The 25856-nt window shown below is 38.8% G+C and overlaps 1 protein-coding gene and 1 non-coding gene across 2 annotated transcripts in view; one reads left to right on the top strand and one right to left on the bottom strand.

Annotated features, from left to right (window-relative positions):
- DISC1 (DISC1 scaffold protein) overlaps positions 1–25856 on the bottom strand; it is a 230231-nt gene that overhangs the window by 88557 nt on the left and 115818 nt on the right. Inside the window, exon 9 of the mRNA XM_068147069.1 lies at positions 21219–21407. Coding sequence (XP_068003170.1) covers positions 21219–21407 — 189 coding nt within the window. The remainder of the gene's footprint in view (positions 1–21218; positions 21408–25856) is intronic.
- Positions 23494–23597, top strand: LOC137454049 (U6 spliceosomal RNA). The gene has a single exon (XR_010990527.1). It is a non-coding gene; the product is annotated as a U6 spliceosomal RNA (small nuclear RNA).

Genomic DNA, 25856 nt, shown 5'->3' with positions numbered 1-25856 from the left:
TACTGCTCCCTGCATGCAGAAGGGATATTCAGGAAGTAATTTACATTGAAGTAGTACAGTGAGATGAACACTCCTACCTCATTTGCCACAGCCTTCAAATGCTGTATGCATTTACAGAGTTGCTAACTTCAGAAATACTTGCACTCTAGATTCTCTTTCCAAGGATAACATTAGCTGGAAGAATATAAAATACGTAATCAGAAGATTGCATTTCTCTGGCTCAGTTTTGCAATCCTTAACACTTGATCAAATGAGTACCAGGTTTTGATGAAAATCTTGCAGCTTTTTCTATTCATAGACATTTGCTTTCCCTGTCCAATTACTGTTTAGTATGAAAGCTACATTAAAAATATTAAAAATATTGCAAGTCCTTACTGTGATGGGAAAATACATTTGGGTTTTTTTAAATTCACATTTCATTAAACAATTAATGAACCAAAATTTAAAACAAAACAAAACAAAAACCTGTCTAAAAATATATTGGAGACAATACATAGAAAACAAGATTTAAATCTTATTTTTATAATCACTTACGTCATTAAACAGCCTAAATTCTCATCCAAGTCGGTGGGACTTCAGCATTTGGGATTATTTACATCACTGGACAAGTCAAGCAAAGGAAGACTCTCAAGACACACAATAGTATCACAAACTAGCTTGCTGCTAGCTTCACCACCTCCACTGTCAAGTAATACTTGAAGAGAGCTAATTTTTGGGAACTCCTGAAACTCAGGGGCAATAACAAACACAATAACAGATTTTGCAATACTAGTGAGAGAGAAGCTCTAAATAAAGAAGAATAGGAGCATTTCTGTCATCTCAAGTAATTTTACATATTTTTAATTGTTTGTGCCATATTAGTTAGAAATTCCATCTAGAGTGGTTATGTGGCTGCTAGAAAATGAGAAACCCAACTTAAGATAAAAAGCTTCCAACCTTAACATTCAGTTTTATCAAACCTAACTGAACCTTTCAAATTGCTGTGCAACCAAATTAGCCATTTGTGGTAAAAATCATTGAGAAAGTTACAGAGTAGCTGACCTTCTAAATAATTTAGACTAAAAAGGAAATTTAAAGCTACCCTTCTATTGTTTTAAATATTTGCCTACACCATTGTAAACTTTTGGGAGGTTTTGGGGGGAATTCTTTTCCTAGCTTCTTAAAGTACTTTTTTAGGGTGCCTTAAATATGTTAGCTGAAACCAAAACTTTTTAGTGTACTGCTATAACGGCAACAAGTAATGGTGTAACTGCAACTGCAACAGATAACACCACTCAAAAAAAGTGGTGTTCCCCAGCGCTCAGTTTTGTTAATACATTGTTTTGTTAATACTCTTTTTTAATGTATTTCTCAGTTAACTGGATGGCATAATTTGAGTGCATCCTCAGTAAGTCTGCAAGTAACACCAAATTAACTGGGGGTGCTGATCTGCTGAAGGGTAGGAAAACTCTACATAGGTATCTGGACAGGCTGGATAGTTGAGCCAAGGTCAGTTGTATAAGGTTTAATGAGGCTAAGTGCCAGGCCCTTCACTTAAGTTACAACAACTTCATGCAACACTCCAAGACTGGGCCAGAGTGGCTGGGAAACCATCCTAAAGAAAAGGACCTAAGGGTGCTGGCTGACAGCTGGCTGAACATGAGCCAGCAGTGTGCTTAGCTGGCCAAGAAGGCCACCAGTATCCTGGCTTATATCAGAAAGGAGCAGGGAAGCCAAATCTATAGAATGAGGTTCTGAAAAAATAAAACAAACAAACAACAACCAAAGAAACAAAAAACAAAACAAACAAAAAACTCCACACACCAACAGTTCTGCATGGTATTGATGCATCAATAACTGCATTCTGAACAGAAAAAAAAACCTACTTCCATGTATTCAGAGAGGAATGTAGATGCATGCTTCCCAGTAGTCACACATAATACAAATTTGGCTTCATATTCCTGTCCTTGCCCATTCTCAGAATGAACTGGAAACACTAGAGTACAGCAAGGCAGGCACTGTGGACATGCATATCAAATGACTACACTTATATTGGCCTTTTAAGGACAACCATCTAAATTAATCTCTTTCCACCTATATAACCTTTCTGGATGGAAGATGATGGTGTCTTTACACCAATCACATCCAGGGCTGGATTAAACGAAGTGTGGCCAGCAGATCGAGAGTGATGATTCTGCCACTCTAGTCTGTACTGGTGAGACCTCACCTGGAGTACTGTGTGCAGTTCTCGGGCTCTCAACACAAGATGGTCATAGACCTGATGTGTAGAAGAGGGCCACAAAAATTTCTAGAGGGCTGGAGCACCTCGCCTATGAAGACAGGCTGAGGGGATTGGGGTTGCTCAGCCTGGAGAAGAGAAGGCTCCAGGGAGACTTTATAGCAGCTCAGTGCATTCTATGATTCTGTGTGTCCCAGCATACACAGACCAAACAAACTGTACTGAGCCAAAGAGAGCTGTACTCAGAACTCAATAGAAAAATGGTTCAAAGAGAAGCCCTCTATAAAAGGACTAAATAAAAGAATTAAATAATTAAAGTGTTTAATAATTAAAGCTTTAAATAACTGATGGCATATCACACAAACCCATAAGAAGACAAATTACTGACTGCAAGACTTGGTGTTTGAAAACCACAGAGGCTCCCTAAGTCCTGCCCACCATTTTGAAATTCCCTGAAGTGGTGTTTCCAGGGTAGTTGGGTGATGGTGACTTGGCTTTCAAAAGCTATTGTCATACTTTCCTTGGCCTGCATTTTAACTGTGCACAAAAGGAGTTTTTAACTGTGCATTCATCACAACTGTCCACATTTCCTCTTATACCAGGTGTTCTTATCCTAAATAAATTTTTAAAAAATAATTAGAAAAAGAAAGTCCAGCGAGCAATTTAACTGCCAGTCAAAAGGCAAGTTTTCCTGTCTTCTGTAATTAGTAAACTCACTAACAAAATTTAAAATAATTATAAAAATAATAACCTCAGTATGGTCAACTATGCAATTCACATTTTCCTCTTACTGCTGAACAAAGGTTAAACACCAGCACTGAAAGACAAATGGCTGCATACTTCAACATAACAAATTATATTCTGAAATAGTAATTTGCCTGCAAAGTTTGTATTGATTCCAGCAGATAATACCTCTCCCTAAAATATATTTCATGTTGTCTTCACTCCATTGATCAGGAGCATTTTATCAATGTTTCGATCAGTCTGATGAGGCTTTTGGCTACACATAATCATCTTACAATTTTATTGAGCTCCAACAACATGCAGGTAGTGCATGCTAAGTAACAAGAACCTGTTTTTTTGTTATGGGCTATTTACTTCTAGATATACAGTACCTTGCTACACTAGAATTACAAGTAACAATCAGCTGATTGTGTCTTCTACAAGAAAGTGACAGTATCAAAAAGGAGGGGTTTTCCATGCATATTTTATATGTTTGGCAAATTACTGATATTTCAAGGTTCCCTGTTCATATGGATATTTTGTCATCCTAGCACACAATTCAAGTTCAAAACCTTATTGACATAATAAGTCTGACACTCTATCAGTGCAGTATGTTGCATGGGCATATCAAGATATTGGTAAGCAGTAACAGTCATGAAAATGGGAATTGCATTTATTGCACAGATCCTACAGTCAGTTTGTATTAAGGTAAGTAGTCGAAAGACAGACACTTGAGAGCTATTAAAATCATTAACAATGTATATAATCTTACTGGACTGCAAAGATGTTAAATAGGACACTCTGAAGTCAGTATACGTTCACACCACATGTGCATTAATACCCATTTACAGCAGCCACCTGATTCCTTACTTTCAGGGAACAAACACTAGCAACAAAAGAAAATAGTGCTTTCACCTCTGACAGTAAAAATTATCACAGACAGAAGGCTAATTTTACACACACAGTAGCTCCACAGAAATGAATCAACAGCAGTATCAATGCACTCATTTGTTTCCTCTTCATACTGACATTTGAGGAAATTTGTCCTCTAAGAAGCAGCACTTTATACACCTCGAGCACTCATTACTATATAGACACTTGTAAAATTGGCTTCATTACATGTTGCAGCATCACTAGTACTGACCAGGAATAGTAATTCCTTTTCCAATCAGCATTCAAGTATCTTGAAGAAGGGTCAGATAATGCCAAGACTCATCTGGTCACTGTCTCAAGAAACATTAACTCTCTCAAAGTGTCTGTTTACAAGTGAGAAAACGGATCCATCCACTCTAGGAAATCTGGTGCAGAGACAAAGGAGGGCTAGAGGCTCATCATGACCTCTGTACTCCACCACCACCTCATTCTGTAAAGAAATCAGTACCCAAGATACATGGACCTGTACAGAGATACCACATTCCCAGACCACTGTATTTGCTTTGTTTTGCAGCCTTTGCTTGAGGAATTTTTAGTCACGAGGAAAACATTTTCTGATGCTCCAACAAATAAAAAAACCTAGCAAAGGTTTTACAAAAAGTCTTCTCAGCAGTTCTACTTACTGCACAGCCTGTGCCACACACTTCACCATCCAGCATCTAAAGGAAAAAAAATACCTGGCACTTCTTGATATTCTGTTTTTGAACAGGTATATAGGAAATGCAGCATATCATTATTCACTGTGCAACACCCAAAACAGCACAAAACATGTGGGATGCTCGCTCTCCCTGGCTATGATAATTTTTAGAGTCTATTATTACCGCAATGAACCAAGTTCAGCTCAGTCATGAGTGTACCTGTGTGTTACAGTTTCCCACCTAACTTTGGAAGTTGGGCTTTTCTAGAAGTAACTCTTCACCTGTCAGTTTCTGAGGCATATTCCTCCCTGTGAAACAGCTCCATCTCTATTGCTTTAATAATTTACCAATGGGAAAGGTGCTGACATAATATCCTAATTTAAATGTTATTTTACTCCTTGCAAAATCTTCAAGTGTTTAGGATGCAGCACCAGGGCATAACAGAATGTGAATAAGAAATGAAAGATAAAGAAGTGGATTTAAATAAAATATCCCTTATTACCATTCTTAATTCTTATCTTTTGTGAAGATGACAGCCATCTGGAATATTACAGCACAGTGTGCTCAAGATGAGCCCGGACAGAACAAAATGCAATTCAAATTCCTCAATAATAACCGTAAATTGGGTTTTAAGAGGTCGCCTTGCTACCAGGACACACCGTGGCCGTGCCGGTGTACCGCCTTCTGCCCAGCCCACACGTTGCTGGATAGCAGGTTGGAGGTGCGGGGCTTGAGCGGGCGGGAAGCATGGTTCTGCGCGACTGACGGAGGCTGGGGGCAGCGCAGGGTCCCCGGGCGCTGCTAGCTGGCGGACGGAGGGGGAGCCTCTAGCTACTCTCGCGGCAACAGCGCCCCCTGGCGGCAACGAGCGGGCTCCGGAAGGCTCTAATTGCAGAGTAATTACAGCTTTTCACCAAGGGCGAAAGGAACGTTAGCAGGAGGCGTAAATGGCAGTATGTGGAAAACGCATATGAAAAGGCGATTTCATTTGTTTTGTTCTTTTTCTTTTTCTTTTTTTTTTTTTTTTTAAATAATGTAAAATTCGACCTTTGCTGCTTTAACAAGTACAGAGGCTGCCTCTCACACCATGTAAAACCCTGCAGTACGGCACCTGTCTCCTGTACCAGAACAGCAACCCTTTAACCCACACACCAAATAAAACTCTATCATGAGGCTTTGCTCTGAATTAAATCATTCTTGAAAATAATTTTCACTGAAATGAGTTCGTTCCCAAATGAGATGGGCCAATAATGTTACACTACCTGCCATTATATTTATATGTTATTTGTAAAAATATCAAACTTTTAAATGGATCCAATTCAGAAGCAATGGAAACGGCAGTGCAGAGTGGCTGTTGAGAGCAAGCAGTAAATCATATAAATTGCATAATTACAACTTCCCATGGCACCAGAGATAGTTTGCACTAGGAGCAATGAATGATAAAGTGGGAGTTTTATAACCTCTAAATGAGAAAGCTCTAGTATGATAGTCAGGATGCTGAAGTGATTGCACAGGCCCTCCTCCAGAGTATGCTCAGCTGTTGGGAACCCACCACCCTTCTCCAGCTTTGCCCCTGTCCTGCAAGTCAGGGGAGACAGAGAGATAGATTCAGATCCCAGGCACAAGAGACACCAAATCCACATACTGCACACTGAGATAGCACTCTAACCATTAGGCCAATGACCTCCCACCTTTTCTTTGCAGGGGTGGGGTGCGGGAATTAACTCACCATATTCTGGAGGTTTGCAAGGAGAGGACACTTAGGAGACTTAAGCATTGGTTTTGGCTGAAGGAAACATTTCATGCATTACTGAATCAAGAGCTTCTTCTAATATGAAGCTCTTTCTCTCAAGGTTTCATGCCTCCTCCCTGCCCCACTTAAAATCTTCCATTGAAGCTTATTTTTCCTCCCTCAATTTTCTGGTTCATTAGACAAAGTGAAATATAAATTATTTTTCAGTATCCAAATCACAGCTGCCCCCTCAGGACGAAGGAGGAACAGCCCTTTGCCTTCGTTGTAACTGTTTTGTTACCAGTCACAATTGAGCTGAGCCAGTACCATACCTTGCCATGTGCTGGATGCTCTCTGATAACACAGGCACAAAGTGCCAAGAACAAGCATGAGGCTTCTCATAATACTTAGTTAAGGTGGTGTAGCTGATGATACAAGAATCCACTGAATGCTGCAGCAGTTTAACGTAATGTGACTTTCTCTCTGCTAGCAAATTGCCCCTTTATTTTCCCAACCAATTTACAGCCCACATACCTCCTCTGCTGTTATAACTGTTTACAGTAAATCAGATTTGCCTGTGATTGTTGAAGCAATAACCCTCAGCAAAGGAGACAGCAAGAACATATTTCAATGTAATAAAATAAATTATGGCAGATTAAGCTCTCTTTTAAAGAATGCTTATGAAAACCTACAGAGAGACTGTCATTTCACGGAGGTGGAGGAGGGGATGGTGATTTCTAAAGCTAGGAAGAGTTAAAAAGCTTGCTGTCACTCACAGTGTGCTGAAATATCAAAAACAACGTGTGAAGAAATCAACTGCCTACAACACTGTGCTGGGTTACCCTCATCCTTGATGAGGGCTGAACAGAACCCAGCCCTCAGGTAGACAAAAGAAACATGATCCAGGTGGGCAGAGAGAATGATCTGGTTTTCCCTATCCCAGGAAGAGGGGTCTTCCTGGGTCAAAGCAGCCTATTCCACTCCCCTTTCCTGTCCAGCAAGCCTCTTTAAGGAGAAGACCCCTTGATTCTCGCTCTTTCCCTGCTTCGCCTGCTCTAGAGAGGTTACCTACTGCTCCTGCTTCCTGGTGGGGCCTACTTTCCTCTCCATGCTGCATCCATGCTTTCTAAAGAACTGAATCCACTTGCATCCAGGGAATCCAAAGCCAGATGGGCCTGGTTTTGTATATGTTTTTATTTATCCTTACCCTATACCTTTGTAACCTCCCATGGTACTGAGATATAGATATAATTATTATTTTTTTAATTACATCTTTTACTTCCAAATCAATTACAGACCATTTTCTTTCATATTCTTACCTCTCCTTTCCCCTGCCTGATTCATTTTACCTTACAAGGAAAGGGAGAGGGGGAGGAATCTCAATCTGTAACCATCTGGGCTTTTAGACTCCAGGTAAAGCCTTAAACTACAACAAATAGAAATGGGAAACAAAAGCTAAATGAGTTTTGCCCGTGCTAGTGTCCTTTGACTGCTAAACAGTCAAATAACTTTTCCTACTACATATTACAGAGTTATTCTTAGACTGCAACTCTTCTATCACTGTGCTTTATACCTACTTTATAACATTGAAACTCACAATACTCAGACTCAAACTATTCCCCAAAGAATACCCTATGTACTGAAGCAGAATTCTTGATTAAACAACCATTTTAGGTAGGTTGTTTCCAGAAATATATCTTTTTGCCTTTTTAAACTTTACAGTTAATGTAATTTCCAGAAGTATCTTAGGTATACACATTTATCACCAGTTCTACTCCTCAGCAGTGCAGGAAGTAAAGACTGAAAGAAAGAAATAATCATTCCAAAGTCAAGTCATCCTGGGATCCCTGATGCTTAACATAGGAGAAATACTCCTCTGTGGGATCATCACACACTACCTTAACAAGCTTAGTACTTCTTCACAGCTCAACATAGTCCTTTTTCTAACAGAGAAGTGAAAGAGCAGATGGGAACCCGGAAAACACCACTGAAGGAAACACACATTTGGGATGTGTGATAGCACAACTAAGTCAGAGTCATCCAGTCACAAGCCCTTTAAGCACTACATCAAAAAGGGATAATGTGTATGGTAAGAAAAATAGCAGGTTTGTAATAAGGAAACTGTACAACAGTCTATGTCCATCTAAGAGCTGCACAATGCTGCTTCCAGCCGGGTTATCATTAACAACAGCAGATCACCTTACAGCAAATGAGAGCATTATTTTGAGTGAAGGTATTTCATCACAGCATCCACCTGTTCTAGGGCAGAAAGAGGACCTGGCAGCATAGAGCACTACTTAACACAGATGAGTCTCCTGCGCCTTGAGGATTTCAGACACGTTCACATTGCTGCTGGGAGAAAGTAGTGAAATACGGTTGCTTAGTGTCTGCTGGTTTCCATTGCACAAACAGTAAAACACAGCCTCAAGAAATTTCTCAGGATAGCATATCTGAATGTAAAAGATTTGAACAGTGATTAAGAATGATAAAAGCAAAACATAAATAAAGCAAAAAATACAAGACAACTGGACTTAGGAAGCTTAAGTCTTACAATTAAAGTAAATATAACAGAAGCAGTAAGGAAACATTGTAAACAACTTCTTATCCAGGTTTTAGAGGTTAAAACTTTTTTTCTCCCAGAGAGATGTGTGGCATTTATCAGAGATGGAGAAGTATTAAAGCACATACTTCACAGACCATTTAATGCAAGAAAGAGGGTATAAATAAATAGAGGAATGTCAAAGTCAGCAGACACTGGGGGTTCAGGACTTTTACAACAGCTCCCATGACCCAATAATATTTTAGAAAATACAGATTTTATGAATACTTTATACTTCTTTGAAAGGCATAAAAGAATGCCTGGTACCCTACCTAGGGAGAGGCTATAGAAGCAGCAGTAAGAAATGTATATACCCTGATGGTTCTCAGCTGCAGTTCAGTATTTTAGCACTATGACAAAGTATTTTAACACAGAAAAAGATCCTGGTGTCCTGGTACTTTATCCTGAAAAACTGTGAACATATCCTCCATTTAGACAGTGAATATCAGTTTTCAAGGTCAGGCAGACAGCTTGTAAAATGCTCTATGCTTTCAGAGTGTTCTGTGTTCTCCTGCAGCCTCCATTTCCCTAACCAATCCACTCACACGCTACGTAAGTAACCTCAGCAGGGGTCACCACGAGAAGCAAAATGCAAGCAGCATGACAATAAGATAACACCTACATACTGTGCCTTGGAGGAAATATAAAAGTTAGAGAACAGACATGGCTGCTTCTTTTCATAATAAAGAAATCAGGCAGAGAGAGTGGTCTTCGTGAATTGTGCACTGCCCTGGAAAAGGTGTGAAATTGTGCTTCACTTGATTAGGAGCTCAGATGAGCAGAACTTCAATGACTTATTGAATTGTATGAAAACAATTTGATAGAGCATAAGACACACAATAAATCATGCAGAGACTGAAAAACTTATTGGAAGATAGCTTAAATGAAAGAAAAATGGAAGAAGGAAGAGAACCATGAGTTACTGCAGGAACCAGTTAATTGTAACACTAACAGAAAATGATAATAACATTCTGCACTGAATGCATTAACTGCATTCAGTTATCCAAAAACTACCCATCTAGACCAAAAGAAGAAAAAAAAAATCCAACAAAAAGCAATGACAAAACAAACAAACAAAAACCCCCACTACCAAACAGTTACTGGGAATTTACAACATTTTTTGCTGAGCTCTGGCAAAAGCTAATAGTCTTGTCAGTTAAAAGGCAAATTACTCATTTTTTAATCTGAAGGTGTCAAGCTTCAATTGCTAGCTATTAGAAATGATGACTTCTGCTTTTGTCTATCATCATAAAGATCTTACCACTATCAAGTTCTGGTCTCTGAGCAGGCAGTTTGCAGACTGCCATCAAATGATCTCAGACTTCTGTTCATTAGGCTGAGCAGATGTACTAAGCACCTTGAACCTTCCATGACTAGGCATGTCTCTCAACCCTTTAATCTCCCATGACTGCTCTACAAATTCTCTTCAATTTTTGAATGTACTGACTTCATTCCACCATTAAGTGCCTCTATGGCATTCCAAAAAGATATGAAACAGAAATATTTCCAAAGTTTTGACTGTAAGTCAAGCCCACAGGAGTCATGGCTGATGCCTATTTGCTCTCCTCTAGCACAGAACACATTTTTTTCTATACCATTTTCTAAATACAGGAACTACGAAAAAAAATCAAAAAATGTTACTATGACTTATGGTTTAGATACAGGATCATTGCCACAAAAATTACACATAGTTTCACCCTGCCATTTCCAGCTCACATTGTTAATTATATTTCAATGCACCTCACTAGATAAGAAATATAATGCAGCCAAAAGGGTATAAAGGTTGTAGTTCAAATTATGCAATGTGTCTTCCAGCTGATAATTTCAACAGGTAATGAACTGTTTAATCTTATGCAGCTTGGCAAACACTGCCTGTTTATCTTTACCCAAGTCTTCAAATGCACATCAAACCAAACATATTCCACAAATATGGTGACTGAATCTTATTTTCAGTTAGCATCAACATCTTTGTCTACTACAATAAAGAAACAAACCAGAATTTGAATACAACAGCAACAATAACAAAAGCAAACAAAACCAAACAAAAGAATAGTATTTCAAATACCCAGTCTGATGTATTTCTTACATTTTGTAAAAGATCTCAGCCTATCAGTAGAAACCTGGCAGGTAATCGGAAATACGAATCTCTAGCACCTGCTGCACATGGACCACAGATGCTGTGCAACTTTAGGTGACAAAATTCCCAGTTTAATATTATATCCTGCTACTTCTGTCTCCTGTGCTGAAGTATTGAGTCAGTGGATCGCAGACCTCACAACATTAATTGCAACAGGAGCAGTCATTGGCTCTGCTTCTCATACAAGGAAACTGGCAGAAATCAACTGAAACATGAGCAAACTCCTTTTGTTCCTGCTCTAGTGAGAAAAGAAATCAAACTGAAGGATACAGAATTGTAGTTTCTCACTCCAGGAACTAGCAGTTGCTTGGGTTTCTGCCTTTCACACTCCAGTTTATGTCTCCAAGGACAGAGGAAAGAAGAAAATTCTTGGACGAAAACTTTCAATTGTTGCATAGCAGATACAAGGTACTTAACTCTGCTCTAAATAGTAAGATTTCCATTGCCTCAAAGAAACGTTAGGTTTTAATAGAAGTAAAGAAAAAGACAAATAGATTAGAGAGAAAAAAAAAAAAAAGGAAAAAGATAAAATAAAAAAAAAACAAAACACCACAAGAACTGCAAATACATTTTCTCTGGGGAATCACAGAACAAATAATCTTTCTTTCTTCCATGTAAATTCTCTGTATTTCCACTTTCGTCTCTTGGTGAAAGGTGTGAATTGGAAGAGATTTTCTATTGTAAAGCCTTCTTTGGGGTAATGCACACAGCATTAAAATAATTTGGAGGATACAATCCATCTGTTTTGGAAGGGATTACATTTTCAGGTTTTTCTGGTTGTATTATCAGATATTATACCTCTCCCATCGTTTGAGAAAAAATTTCCATTACTGCAGGTTTGGTTATACTTCTGCATACCTGTGGGTACAAAGCCAGCAGTATGTGTGGAACCCTGTGGTGAGCCACATAAGCTATACAACTGATAATCATTTAATCAATTTTAACTAAACAATTATTAAGTGAAAAGCCAGTCAAGGATGCTAACATCCCTATTTTACAATATCCCAATTACAGAAACCTTCACTTAACTTGCATCTTTGCTACTGTAATTGCAAATGCCTCAAAGAAAATCTTAAAGCAACAGCAACAAGAAAGAATAAGACAGACAGTTCTAACTACTCTGTATCTGACAATAAACAGGAACAAATCTGGGGGAAAAATCACTGTATTGCATGAGGGACATCTTGCTTTCCAAATGAAATTGTACCTGGGGAGTTTCTTTTGCTTAGATGTTCCTATTCCCAGGTGCTGTTCCTGAGTATTGCCAGTCAGTACCAAAGCAAAAAGGAAAGGTAATGCCTTTCATTAGCTGACTGTGGTGAATTTACCACTGATGTAAGGAGATGAAACTCCTTATAAACTGCATGCACTTATGCAAGGATACAATTAGATTTGTATACTGTAACTCAAGAACTCTGCCAAAACTCTTATATGAAACCTTTTTGGATTTTGAATCAAAATACAGGTTGGGTCTTTGGTTGGTTTGTTTTTTGGGTTTTTTCTCAGATGTAACTAAAAAGTTAAACAATATCTTTACTCTCTGATTCTGCTGCAGTATAATCCTGTTATAGGACATTGATTTTACATTAGTGACGCCAGATGACCCAAAACTACAATTTTTGCTTAGGGTTAAAAAAATTAAATAAAATCCAAAGCATCTGAACATGAAATCACAAGGATGATCACAAGGATGATCAGAGGGCTGGAGCACCTCTCCTATGAGGACAGACTGAAGGAGTTGGGGCTGTTCAGTCTGCAGAAGAGAAGGCTCCGAGGTGACCTAATTGTCGCCTTCCAGTATCTGAAAGGGGCCTACAGGAAGGCTGGGGAAGGACTTCTCAGGATCTCAGGTAGTGATAAGACTAGGGGAAATGGAATGAAGCTGGAGGTGGGGAGATTCAGGCTAGATGTGAGGAGGAGGTTCTTCACCATGAGAGTGGTGAAACCCAGGAATGGGTTGTCCAGGGAGGTGGTCGAGGCCCCATCCCTGGGGGTGTTTTAAGAGCAGGCTGGATGAGGCTCTGTCCAGCCTGATCTAGTGTGGGGTGTCCCTGCCCATGGCAGGGGGGTTGGAACTAGATGATCCTTGTGGTTCCTTCCAACCCTGAATGAAACTATGAAACTATGAAACTATGAAATACTGTGCTATATCTATCTTCAACCTGCAGAAAGCCTGAATCTTTGGAATTATAACTGACTGATTGGTTTCACTGAAGTACTACTCAAAACCAAACTGACACTAGTCCTTAGACATCTTATCCTCAAAAGAAAGTGAGGCAAAGCATCCTATAATCAGTTACCCAAGTGTCTCAGTTACCTCATCTGTGGGGCAAGGAAAGCAGTATTGACCTTTTTTGAAAAAGTAATTTGATCCTATTTGCTAAGTGTAACAGCAGTTTTGTTTGTTGGTCTTCTTCTGAGCACCCCACCACCCTCAGACAGGTTCCACCTCTCTGACTGCCTCTCAACAGCTTCAGCCATACACAATTTTATCTTTCTGCAAACCCCAGAATTTTCTTAACATGAGATCTAGAAACGTCAGCTGTATAATTGCCTATCTTGCTATGGGAGAGGAATGCAAGTTGATTTAGTAGCTTTGAGACCAAGGTCATTTACAACCAGCTGGCATTTGCGTTAAACGAAGGTCTGTGAAGCTGACCTGCCAAACAGCTGAAAGAAGGAGTCTTGTGAAGATAAGACAGCCTTTTTTTGACCAGCAGGATCAGGTGTAGCATGGACCAGCAGCATCAGCAGTTGGGAAAGGAAAAACAGAGAAGAGAATAGTCAATGAGCTGTGCTCCTGTTCCTCCACCCAAGACAGGGTCACCATTCTTGGTGAGAATTGCACTTTCAATATGCAGCTGAACTTTGCCACATTTGTGTTACATAGCTACTGCAAAGGTTTTAATCTCTGACTTTGTCAGATATTACCCAGGATTTATTAGCTTGAGCTCAATCTTCCAGTTAGTGCCTCTTTCACTGGCAATCCCAAATCTGTTCTGTCACCTTAATATGTTAAACAATGTTTGGTTAAACTTTCTGAACCTGTGTCAGTCCAAGTCCTTATTTGCACACTGGAAAAAGAACAGGCAAACGTTAATCTTGCCAAATAGTTCCAGTAAGAGTCGTGGACTCTGAGACAGGCAGACACCAGCATCTTGCCCATAATGCAACAACACCATCACAAGAAAAATAGTGTTTGATGGTCACCACCAGGGCTAGTGTCATCCTGAAGTAGATAGAACTGCATACAGGAATGTGTTCCATCTACCTGATAAACAGAAGACAGTATTTATTTATTTATTTTCCTTTCCTTTCTAATCCCAGATTTCTGGCATCTTAGCTTCTCATTCTTTATGAAACTACCTATAATCATTACCAAAAAAACCCAAACCCAAAACAAACAGAAACAACCACCACCAAACCAAAGGAAAAAGAAAAAAAAGAGTGAAAGTTCAAGTCTGAGCCCAGTACCTCAGAAGATGCAGCTGCAGAATTAGAATCTAATGAAGAATTACTAAAATTGGTTGTATACACTTCCAAATCTATTCCAGGTTCACTCTTCTGTGTTGCTTCATATTTACCCTGTTGCAACTAAATCAGTGGAAACACTAAAAATGGAGTAATGAGGAAGCTTAGAGCAGAGATAACAAACCAGGAATAATTTAATATTACACATGGCCCCAAAGTTGAATGCAATATATATATAGCTGGCGATAGCATTTCAGACGTAAAGAAAGAAGTTGCCTGGCATACTACCACAAGTTTCTGCTTGCTTGTTTGTACATACACCAGCACATTAAAGTATCTGTGCTGCATGATGGGCTCGAGGTTGCTCACTGAGGTTGCATGCCCCACTCTCGTTGCAGCAGAAACTTGTTCAGTAACACTTTCCATTGTAAGATTGAGCTTCTGTGATTCCAGCAGAGCCACTCTGTATTTCTGTGGCACTACAACTCAGGAAAACTTGATGTCCTTACTTTTTATTCTAGTTAAAGATGAGATCATTTTCCTTGAAGAGGACCAGCAAACACTCCAGACCAAGCTATATTTCTTGCACCTACTGCATAACTATCTCTATAAATTCCAAACCAGCAGCGAATCATTTCAGCAGTTTATCATTCTGTGTGTAATTAGATTATACTCCTGTCTTAAATAAATAAATACATAAATAAAACAGTAGTATACAGGTATACCAGACATTTCAGTAAAACTCATACCATTGCATCACAGAAGAAAGAGGCAGAAGTTCACTTTTCAGTATCAACAAAGAAATGGCCTGATCAGAAGGTCTCCACTGATATCAATGGGCTTCAAACCAAGCTGTTCTGTCAGTTCACATTGCTTGAACACATATTTCAGATTTCCTGCATTGCAGGTATTTTCATCTAATTATGCAGAATGGCCAGATTAAATCTAATACCTCCATTACATTTATATAAACTAAACCTCTGTCCTTCAAGTTAAAACCATAAAGTATTTTGCATGTTTAAATGAACAACCTCAGACAAGATGAACTGTATTATCACCATTGCAAGAAACACAATTGCAAGTGACTCAAGACATATGGCTAACCTTAATTATGCGAAACAGATTGGGTTCCAATCTTTTCAGTCCTGACAAAAAAACCAATGTCTAAAATAAAAATGTTTTACACCTTTTAGTTACAGGAAATTCTTAGCAGACTGTTACCAAATTCTACAGAAAATATTTATCAAAAAAAGGCAATTCCATAACACAAGAAAATCCTCAACTGCTTATAATTTGATATTATTTAACAGAGATGTTACTAAAAGAATGTTTTACTTAGTTTATATAGATTTTGTGGAAGCATGATACTGAATGAAAGCCATCAGTCTGAATTTGATCCTTAAAGCTCAGTAACAAATTCCAAAGGTAGTGACTACTGTCAGAGAATTATAAGCCCAAGAGATGTATATGGCATACTTCACCAGAGCGATTCCAAGTGCTTTAAAAATGACCAAAGAACATTAGAATCATGCTCACAATTATTGAAACACAGACAAGCACACAATATGCATAACAGTACAAGTCCAAGCAAACAGGGAAATACCAATTTTTCAAATGAAACAGCAGAGAATACTGATGGGCAAAGTGCAATTATTCATGCTGTATTTGGCCATGACAACACAAAAGGAGCTTTGCAAGGTTGGGCTCCTTGTGGGGTTTTTTGTGGGTTTTGTTTTGATTTTTTTTCTTTTGTATTGTTTTAGTGTGGATTTTTTTTTCCCCCGTATGTTGACCTGGGTTTTACATGCTGCCTGACAGAAGGCTGCTGAGTGCTACTTCGGAGCATCCGTTGAATGTCAGCTCAGAATAAAGGATGCTACCAGCTGCAGTGCTAGTCTCATTCTTACATCACAACTGAGGGGTTTATACTTTCTGAGAAAGCTAAATAGAGTGAACACTGGCTAAAACTGGGAAGATCACTGTTTAAATAGAGACAGTCATAGACAGAAGCAATAAGGCATTCCATTTCACCACTCACTTGAATGACAACAAGCATTTCATATAGGTATGTCATGCAGAATGTAATGACCTTGAACAAATTAGAAGTGGACACACAATGAGACTCCAAACAGCTTCTTACTCATGGAAGCCCATCTGTTACACACTGTGTGGTTCTCTTTTAATGATTTATTTAAACAGAAGCAATCAAAAGGTTCAGCTTTTCAGTATAGAAGCAGATAATTACTCGGACACAGAATGAACCGTGAAAACAATATGGATAACCTATTTGGTGCAAAAAAAATACAACACTGGTAAAAAATTTAAAACTACCAGTAAAAAAAGAAATAGTGAAGTAAAATATGGAATAATTTTTGCCATATCTGTCATAGGCAGATACTGAGTTGGTACTTCTGAAATAATTTGCAGTGCTAAAAGATTATTAAAATCTTTAGACATTTTTGCAAGACATTACAAAAATCAGTAATGAAGAGACACAGAGAAGCTTTTGTGTAATGGCTGTTATTAAAAACAAATATTTAAACTTGGGGGAGAACAAAAAAAAAAAAAAGAAAAAAGAAAGGTTTCCCAGTGGGAAGCACATTGCATGTGCTCTATAATATAACTATCAGTGTTAAAGCTGTCAGAATAAAAATGTGCCTTTCAAAGAGACTGAAAATGCTATGCAGTAAGTGGCTATTAGCAGTTTGGTAAATCACATCCTATACAATTATATATGAAGCACAGAACCTGCTGTTCATAAATATTTCAGTATGCAAAGCCAGTATTACCTTAAGCAGCACCACTAATGGTTTCTCCTGTCCACATGATATTAAACTTTAAACTAATTAATTGCATCCTCCATAACAGCGGAATATGCAGCTTTTTGAACAATGACTGTGAAGATACTAGGCGAATATATGCTATTCATCAAAGCACATTCTGAATGCTTTTTATTCTTGAGTAGCTGCACCAAAAGGGTTTTTTATTTTTCTCAGGCAAAATTTTAAACATTGACTTAGATAAGTTTCTCTTCTGTTACAGGACAAAAAGATGAGAAATATTCTGTGCATTAAACACGAGAAAGAATGGAAAGTGAAGGAAAAGTCCCACTTCCAAAGAAAGTGCTACACCTAATTCATTTTGAATAAATATATCTGTTTAATTCCACAAAGCTCCACTCTACAAGCAGGCTGGTAAGAGCTTTAAGACTTTTCCAAGCAACTTCTAGGACAATAAAACTCAACGATGGCTGAAACAGTAGAGACTGAAGTATTAGCCTCCAAACAATAGTTTATATAAAAAGGTTTAAAAGCTTTTCTTGATTAACATGATGGCATTTATTTTATATTTCCTCTAGAAATTAATTTGGTATAGAAATTCTACTTAAGATGGCTCGGCAAGCACAACCTAGCAATTAGATTGTGAAATGCAGTCCCCCCTAGTGTTGTGCATACATACATTATTTACCAGGAGATGCTTTCCCAAAGTCTAATAGGGGCAGAAAATGGCTGAGTGCAGCCAGAAGAGGAATTCAGCAAATGAGGCAGGAAAACCTGCCCATCAGTACTGGTAATGAGGAAACCAAGACAAGAGGTTAGGTTTCATTTCCAGCTCTAGGTTACAAATGCCAATCAACCCAAGCTAGGATTTATAAATGCAATCCACAAGTTTGGCAGACAGGCAAGTAATTAAGTATCACTTGTCTGGAACACAGGTTTGGTTGTTTGGGGCTGCAAAGCATTCTGCTCTGCCATAATAGAATCTGACTTTATAAGGTAGATGTGCTCAAGGTAAGGCACAAAACCTTCAGTGATTTTCCCCAGAAGGACTATGTCTTAGACTACAGAAACACCCACAGCCTAGAAGAACATAAAGCTCAGGCAGAGAATCACTTGATGTCAAATCTGTTTATTGCAAGCAATTAATTCAATCATAATTGATGCTAAAGCAATCAGGAAACTTGGTTTCGCCATTTGAGGTAAAATTACATGACCTCTCTGTCCTTAGCTTTTCTGTCTCTAAAATGACAGAGTGAGCTGATGATGCTCCCAGAAGAAATTACTACTATTCATCCTAAAATGCTAACAAATAACATCACTTGTCGATGCTTCCATTATCCAAGCATCTCTAAAAATATGAAGGGATTTTTGTCAAATCTTTACAAGGAGCACTGACAACTCTCTGCACAGTAAGCCAAGCCTGATTTTTGCTCTACATCTGCAATATCTTTTATACTTGGGCAGCTGGCACAAAGTGAGAAAATTCATTAACATGCTAATGATATGTCCTATTTAAAATTCCAGCTCTGATTATTGTGTGATTAAGTCTCTTCCCTTGATGTCTGCTTCCTTGTATCTGCATTGCTGTGAGAAATCAACAATAGGTGATCAATTTATACACAACAGAAAGGCAAATGTACACACATATTTTAGCATTTTTTTTCCAGACAAAGTCATATTATTTTCAGTAAAACCAAACAAAACAAAAAATCAAAGTAAGTTTTCAGGAAGTTCATAGACACAAAAGATGACACAGAAATAGCTATGTGTAGGAATACCCACACAGACAGTGTAAAGGTGCTGTTAACATAATAGGAAGAACTCCTGATGAAGAGAAAGATTATTTCCCGGAAACAACACAAAAGTAAAAATGAGAGGAGACAACAGCTCCAGTTGGTGCCAATTTCATAATGCCTAGCACAACTGCACTGCAAAGAGGAATTACAGGTACATCTCTACTGTGCACCAGGACACAGATCAGACAGCCTAGCCCAGATAACTTTTTCTATTTAAGCTAGCAGACATTGTAAAAAAGCTAGAGGACACTGATGTTGTCAGTTAGTAGTTAGATGGAGGAAGCAGATTTCTTTCCCTCAGAACAGAACTCAAACTAACCAGGAATGGATTGCACCAAGCAATGAGATCACCCACTCACCCACCAACTTAACCCACAACAATGAGCAAGCTGAGCCCATATTGCACTACTAGCTCATGCTGAAGCATTTGAGAAGACATTTTCCTTCCATACTACACACTCCCAAAAATCAGTGTCAGCAGGTCAACACATTCCCAATCACCAGCCCCACATCCGTGCTGCATCTCTTATGCCTATGCTGCCGCTCCCACCATGTGCCACAGTTGTGCCAGTGCCCTGCTTGAATGAGGCTTCTGGTCAGCACTGCACTGGCATGTGGGATGGGGCAGCAGCAAGATGAAAAGGCAGAACCACTCATCTCACCAGAAGCATGGATCTTACTGGCTTAAATGAACCAGAAAGCCTGAAGTTGTGCAGTAAGTCAGGAGGTCAGCTAGCCTGACCCAAGTCACACCATTTACAGCACAAAGCCAACACAATTATCTCCAGTTCTTTTGAACAACAACAAAAACAAATAGTGATAAAATCATACTCCAATTTTTTTAAATGCTTTATTCCCCAACCATGAATGTACCATACACAATAACAACTGGTTCATAAAAGTAGACGCCATCTTTCAGATACAATCTGTTTACTGCTTTCCAGTGAGTATCAGAAGGCTTTTATTCAATTAAATGTGTTGGTACCAAAGTCATGCTAGTGTTCGCCAACCTAAGTGAGTTTCCATATATGCTTGAAGGAGTTTTATTTTACATAAGGATAATTTTTTCCTTATATCTAGAGAACAATCCACATAGTAAACACCCAGTGTTTTACAATTTATAGTTATAAATTGTAAGACAGAAGAGGTCAGGTCAAGAAGACACCTCATTACAGCTATATAAATGCAATGAGGGAAAAAAAGAACCTAAAGAATTGCAACCAATTCTGTTGCATAAGCAAGTCTTGCATAGGTTTTACTTAAAACCCTGAAGAAAAACACAAATGAGAAGCCCTGTGTGTATTATAGGAAGTTCAATTGTCCTGGAAACAAAGGACTAACATTGGGAGGTCAGAATCCTCTTCAACTCACATGCAAATCCAAGCAGTGAGGAAGTATTGCCTGATGCGGGTTTGAATGACACAGCTTAGGTAACAATGTACTAGTATGAAGAATATTTAAAATTTTTAACCACCTGGTTTCTAAGAAAGTTCTTATCTAGTAGAGTGTGTGTATATATATATATATTCCTTTATGCATCTTCAATATATTGTTTAAGATGTATTCCATTACCTACTTATCTCTAAAATACTTCTTGCCTATGAAGAAACTTCATATACTTCTAAAACAGAAGCATGAGATCCTGACACATAAGATCCTGAAAATGAAAAACACATTTTGAACCCCTAGAGCTTTACAGTAGCTCTCACATTTATACTTAGCTGTTTGAAGGTACCTACAGTAACTGTACATTTGTTGTCAATTAAATGGTTTTCAACCTTTTCATTCAATCAAGCAGCAAGACCACTTTATCTGCTTAAGTTTGGGAGAGGGTACAGCAGAAAAGAGGATAAGCCAAGTCTAGGAATGACTACTGTTTTATCAGTAGCTTTCCCAGCGATATGTGAATAAATGCACAGTATCATCATCCTCACAAAAATGGGCTTAGAAAAGAAAGCTTTTGAAAACTGGGCTAGAATAGATCTCTAAAAGCTGTATAGTATGGGGATATCCCTTTTCCCATCAACCTCCCTCACCTGAAAGCATACCCACCATATTGCTTATCTAGGTTCTGTCCAAGCATTCCTCAAAAATAAAAATCAGTATGTTTTGTGAAATGCAGGATGGCTCACCCAACCCAGTAGAATCCTCATGACCGAGCAAAAGCTGTAACAGCCTGTGAACTACTTACCAAAGGCAGCCTCTCCTTGTTCAAGTTCTTGTTTCAGTCTGGTGTAATCATCTTTAACTCTCTCTAATTTTTGGACATTTCTGGCACTCAGAACCAACAGTTCATTGAGAAGTCCTTGCAGCCCCTCCTTCTCAGATGTTAATGATCTTATTTCTTCTGTCAAATCCTTCGCAGTGCCAAAGTTACTCCCTGCATGTTTTGTGGGGTCAGGGGCAAGAGGAAGGAAAGAGACAATGAAGCAGACATTTGCAATATCAGTAGGTTACACAGCAAATAAGAAATGAAGCAACTATACCTCCCAACAGCAAGTGAATGATGGATTTGGGGGAAAGAACAAAACAAAACAAAACCACAAATCAAAAACAAGAAGCCCAAGAAAACTGTTTTGCAAGCATTAACTTACTACAAAAAGAATCATAATTGTAGCACATTTAACCTTCTGTGCACAGAATTACTATTTTTAAATTATTATTGATGCCATTTACATTTTTGGAGAAAACTTTTTCTTAAGGTCCACACTTCAGAAAATGTCATACATCAATCACACAGAAAATGTCATTCATCAGTCATCACGGTGTGATCTGTCAGTCCATTTACTTGTTTTGGAGGACACCTGACCTCTCAAGACTTTTGTAATAAATTCCATCAATCTGCTAGACCCTGAAGTATTTCCTCCTTGAACAAATCAGCACTTCACTGTTGTTCATAACAAGCACCAGAAGAGTGCTCATAATTGACATGCTGTGTTTCTTAAATGGCATACACCCTGTACAAAGACCACCAGGATATGTTCTTCTGCGAGAATATATTTAAAAGTCAAACCTCTCCATTTGTGTCTCTCCCTGAAGGATGAAACTTGAGATGGACAGAATACCTCAGAATCATCAGCTCACACTGGTCTGGAGTTTTTTTTAATGTTCGGCTCTGTCTTACAAATAATTATATAACAAAATAACTAGAAATACACTTTACTAACACGAGAATCTCATATCCTACCAGTGCATTTATTGGGAAACAACATGAACTTTATGCTCTTCATCTGTTACATTTCCAAACAGGAAAAACACTGCATCAAGATAAGGAAGACAAAAATCAGTGGGAAAATGGAAGCTATTCAGATACTTCTAAGGCAACAAGATTTACAATTAAACAGTGCATCTTTATGCACCTGAACTCATCCCATGCAGCAAAGCACAAGAGCCTTAATAAAACATGAAGGCAAGAGATCCTTCATGAGCATCTGGAGCCTTCTCTTACATTTCAGAAGACCACAAAGAAAAAGGCATGGTATTATATATGAAACTTTCATATATACAGAATGGATCTTAATTCCCAGAGGGGAATTTTATATCAGAATTGAGGCTATCTGACAAGGGCATCTTATACATACTCAAAAGCCGAAATAAAACTGTTTTATGCAGCTCCTCATGACAGCAGAAATGTCTGAAAGTAAAAAAAAAAAAAAAAAAAAAAAAAAAAACACCACACCAAAAACAAACAAAAAAAAACTGGGGAGGGTGGGTGTGTGTCTAAGTGATCCCCACACAGGAAGCTGTTATATAACTGCTCTTAATCCAGAAGTTGATGGATCAAAACCATCCTCTGCTACCAAGGGGCGGAGATGAACAGCAGACTATTGTGGCCTGAACAAAGTGAAGCCACCATTGAGTGCTGCTCTACCAGACATACTGGAGCTCCAGTGTGAGCTAGAGTGGAAGGCAACCAAGTGGTACACTACAACTGACACAGCCAATGTGTTCTCTATTCTGTTGGCAGCAAAGTGCAGGCCAGAGTTTGCTTTCACATGGAGGGGTGTGCAATACACTTGAAATTGAATGCCCCAGGAGTGGAAGCATAGTTCCACTATTTGTCACAGCAATCCAAACTGCACTGGAGAAGGATGATGCCCCTGAACATCTCCAGTACATCACTGACACCATTGTGTGGGGTGACACAGCAAAAGAAGTGCTTGAGAAGGGAGAAAACAATCATTCAGATTCTTCTGAAGGGCAGATTCACCATAAGGAAAAGCAAGGTCAAAAGACCTGCACAGGTGATTCAGTTCCTGAGAATAAAATGGCAGGATAGATGCCATCATGTACCTATGGACATGGTCAACAAGATAGTAACCATGTCTTCACCATCTGGCAAGGAGGAGACACAGGCTTTCCTAGGCATTGTGGGGTTCTGGAGAATGTATTTTCCAGGTTATAGTCAGCTTGTGAGTCTTCTCTATTGAGTGACCAGAAGGAAGAGTCATTTTGAGCGGGGCAGAATGCTCGCTTCAGCAGCACATATACTAAAATTGGAATAATACAGAGATCAGCACGGCTCTTGCACAAAGAAGACATGCAAATTCCTGATGCCTTCTTTAAATTTTACTGCAAAACACAGCACTAGAAAGATGCTCTGAGAATTAACTGCAGTTCAGCCAAAGCAAATACATAACATAAACAGTATATTTACCTTATCTACAGCTACATAGTCTCTGCATATCAAGCAGTTTTTCTCTATATGTACTTACATGCCAGGGGCTCACGTTCATTGTAACAGTTCAACATCAGGTTTGAGTAAATTGGGCAGATTGTTGCCCATTTAGTAGCCTCAAACTAACTTATCATTATTTTGATGCCATTTGCCAGCAACTAAAAATATGGTTTGAAATCTGTTCCATTTTGTAAAACCCAACAATTATTTAAGCTGTTAAATATTTTCCCTTCAAAATACAAGACAACATTAATAGCCCACAACTTTTCTGCTCCCACTTTTTGTCACATTTAGGCCAGAAATGACATACACTCATAGTTTCCATTATTCATTCTTAAAGCAGAGATATGTCCCATCCCTACTATGCTTATTGCAGTACAAGCGAAGGAGCCAATTTTGCCCAACAGTAAAGCATCCATACTGGACACTAGTTTCAATGTAGTTAAGAATAGTCTGGTCATTATTTATGGCTATCTATAAGCAAATTCTTCATAGACTAACATTATCTTTAATAATAAATAGGGAAGTAAAAATTTACATTTTAGCTTGGAGTATTCACCACTATGGTATTCATCAATGGCACTGGGATGCAAGGCTGAAAATCCTCCACCCTGTGATTAATGAGAATACAAACTGATTCCAACATCGGAAAAGAAGCTGAATGGAATAAATATCATTCAGCTGCTCACAAAGGGAAAAGAAAAAAAAGAGGAAGTAAAAAACATGACAGAAATACAAGACTTTGTAAGCACTGATAGTGTGCTTGCATTTTGAAAAGAGGGACATTCTACCACCTCCTGAAACATTTCATAGAATTCCAGCATTGTCTGAATCACAATTATTGTTTTTCAGCAATAACATGTGCCAACACCTTCATGAAGCACAATGCAACTGAATGATTGATGTGATTGTGAAAGGTAAAGTAAGAAAATTCATTTAGAAGGCAAGAGATCCCACAGACATACCTTAGAAGGAGCAATTCCCTCCTATAGAAAGCTTCTTGCACCAAAACTGAATTAGTATCACAGTATCACAGTATAACTTAGGTTGGAAAGGATCTCGAGGATCATCGAGTTCAACCTATCAACACAGACCCCATGACTAGACCATGGCACCAAGTGCCACGTCCAATCTCTTGAACGCCTCCAGGGACGATGACTCAACCACTTCCCTGGGCAGCACATTCCAATGATGGATGACTCGGTAGGTGAAGAATTTCCTCCTCCCACAGAGCAACCCAAGAATAAAATTTAAAAACACAACAATAAAACTTTATATCAGTAATAACAACTCCAAGGCTCAAGTGAAAATTATCAATGAGAAAAGGCACAAAAACCCTGAAGAAAAAGGCAGAGGTTTGGAACATGACAATTTAGCAGTACTATGCCACAACGTGTTCCAAGGAGCAATAGTGGCTACTGGGCCACCAGATGCTCTCATGTGCCTGTACTGACTATAGCTCAGAAGAACCTCAGTCCCAGCAATTCACTATGTGCATTAGCCAATAAATGGTTGTTGCAAGTCATCTATAATTCTTTGAACATCATAAAGGATGACCAGCTGAAAGTGACTCCAAGGCTCAATGGTCACTCAATAACATGGATGTGTGCACACAAGCTTCCCTACATAATCACTTCCTTCTGCCTCATAGCTCCCATTCACCTTATGCCTTTCAGTCTCTGGTTCATTCTACATCTCCTCACACTCCTGCCCTTGTCTCTGACTCACTACCACTACCAGCAGAGAGGAAGGGACATGCTGAGAGCAGGAAAACAGTCCAGACCTGGATTTCCATTATCTTGAAGGGCTGCATGAAATCATCAAACATCCAGAGAAGGATTAAGGAAAAAAATAATCATACCACCTGGACTTCCACAGGGCTAACTTTGTACTGTACTCTTCAGAGATATACTTGCATGAATCCCTTAAGCTAAGACTATGGAGGGTAAAGGAGCCCAAAAAACTTGGACAATTTTTAAATGCCACTTTCTTTGAGCCCAAGGTAGGTGTGTTCCCTTGAGTGAAAAATAGGGTAGGTGTGCCAGCAGACCTGTATGGATGAGCAAGGAGCTTCTGAAGGAAATCTCATGGAAGAAAGATACTTACAGTTCATGGAATAAGGACTTGTCACTTGGGAGAACTACAGAGTGG

Source organism: Melanerpes formicivorus, unplaced genomic scaffold, assembly GCF_026170545.1.
Source record: "Melanerpes formicivorus ecotype bairdi unplaced genomic scaffold, bMelFor1.0.p_v2 SCAF_2, whole genome shotgun sequence".
NCBI lineage: Eukaryota > Metazoa > Chordata > Aves > Piciformes > Picidae > Melanerpes > Melanerpes formicivorus.
The sequence above is the reverse complement of the archived record's forward strand: the minus strand, read 5'-3'. Positions and strand labels throughout refer to the sequence as shown.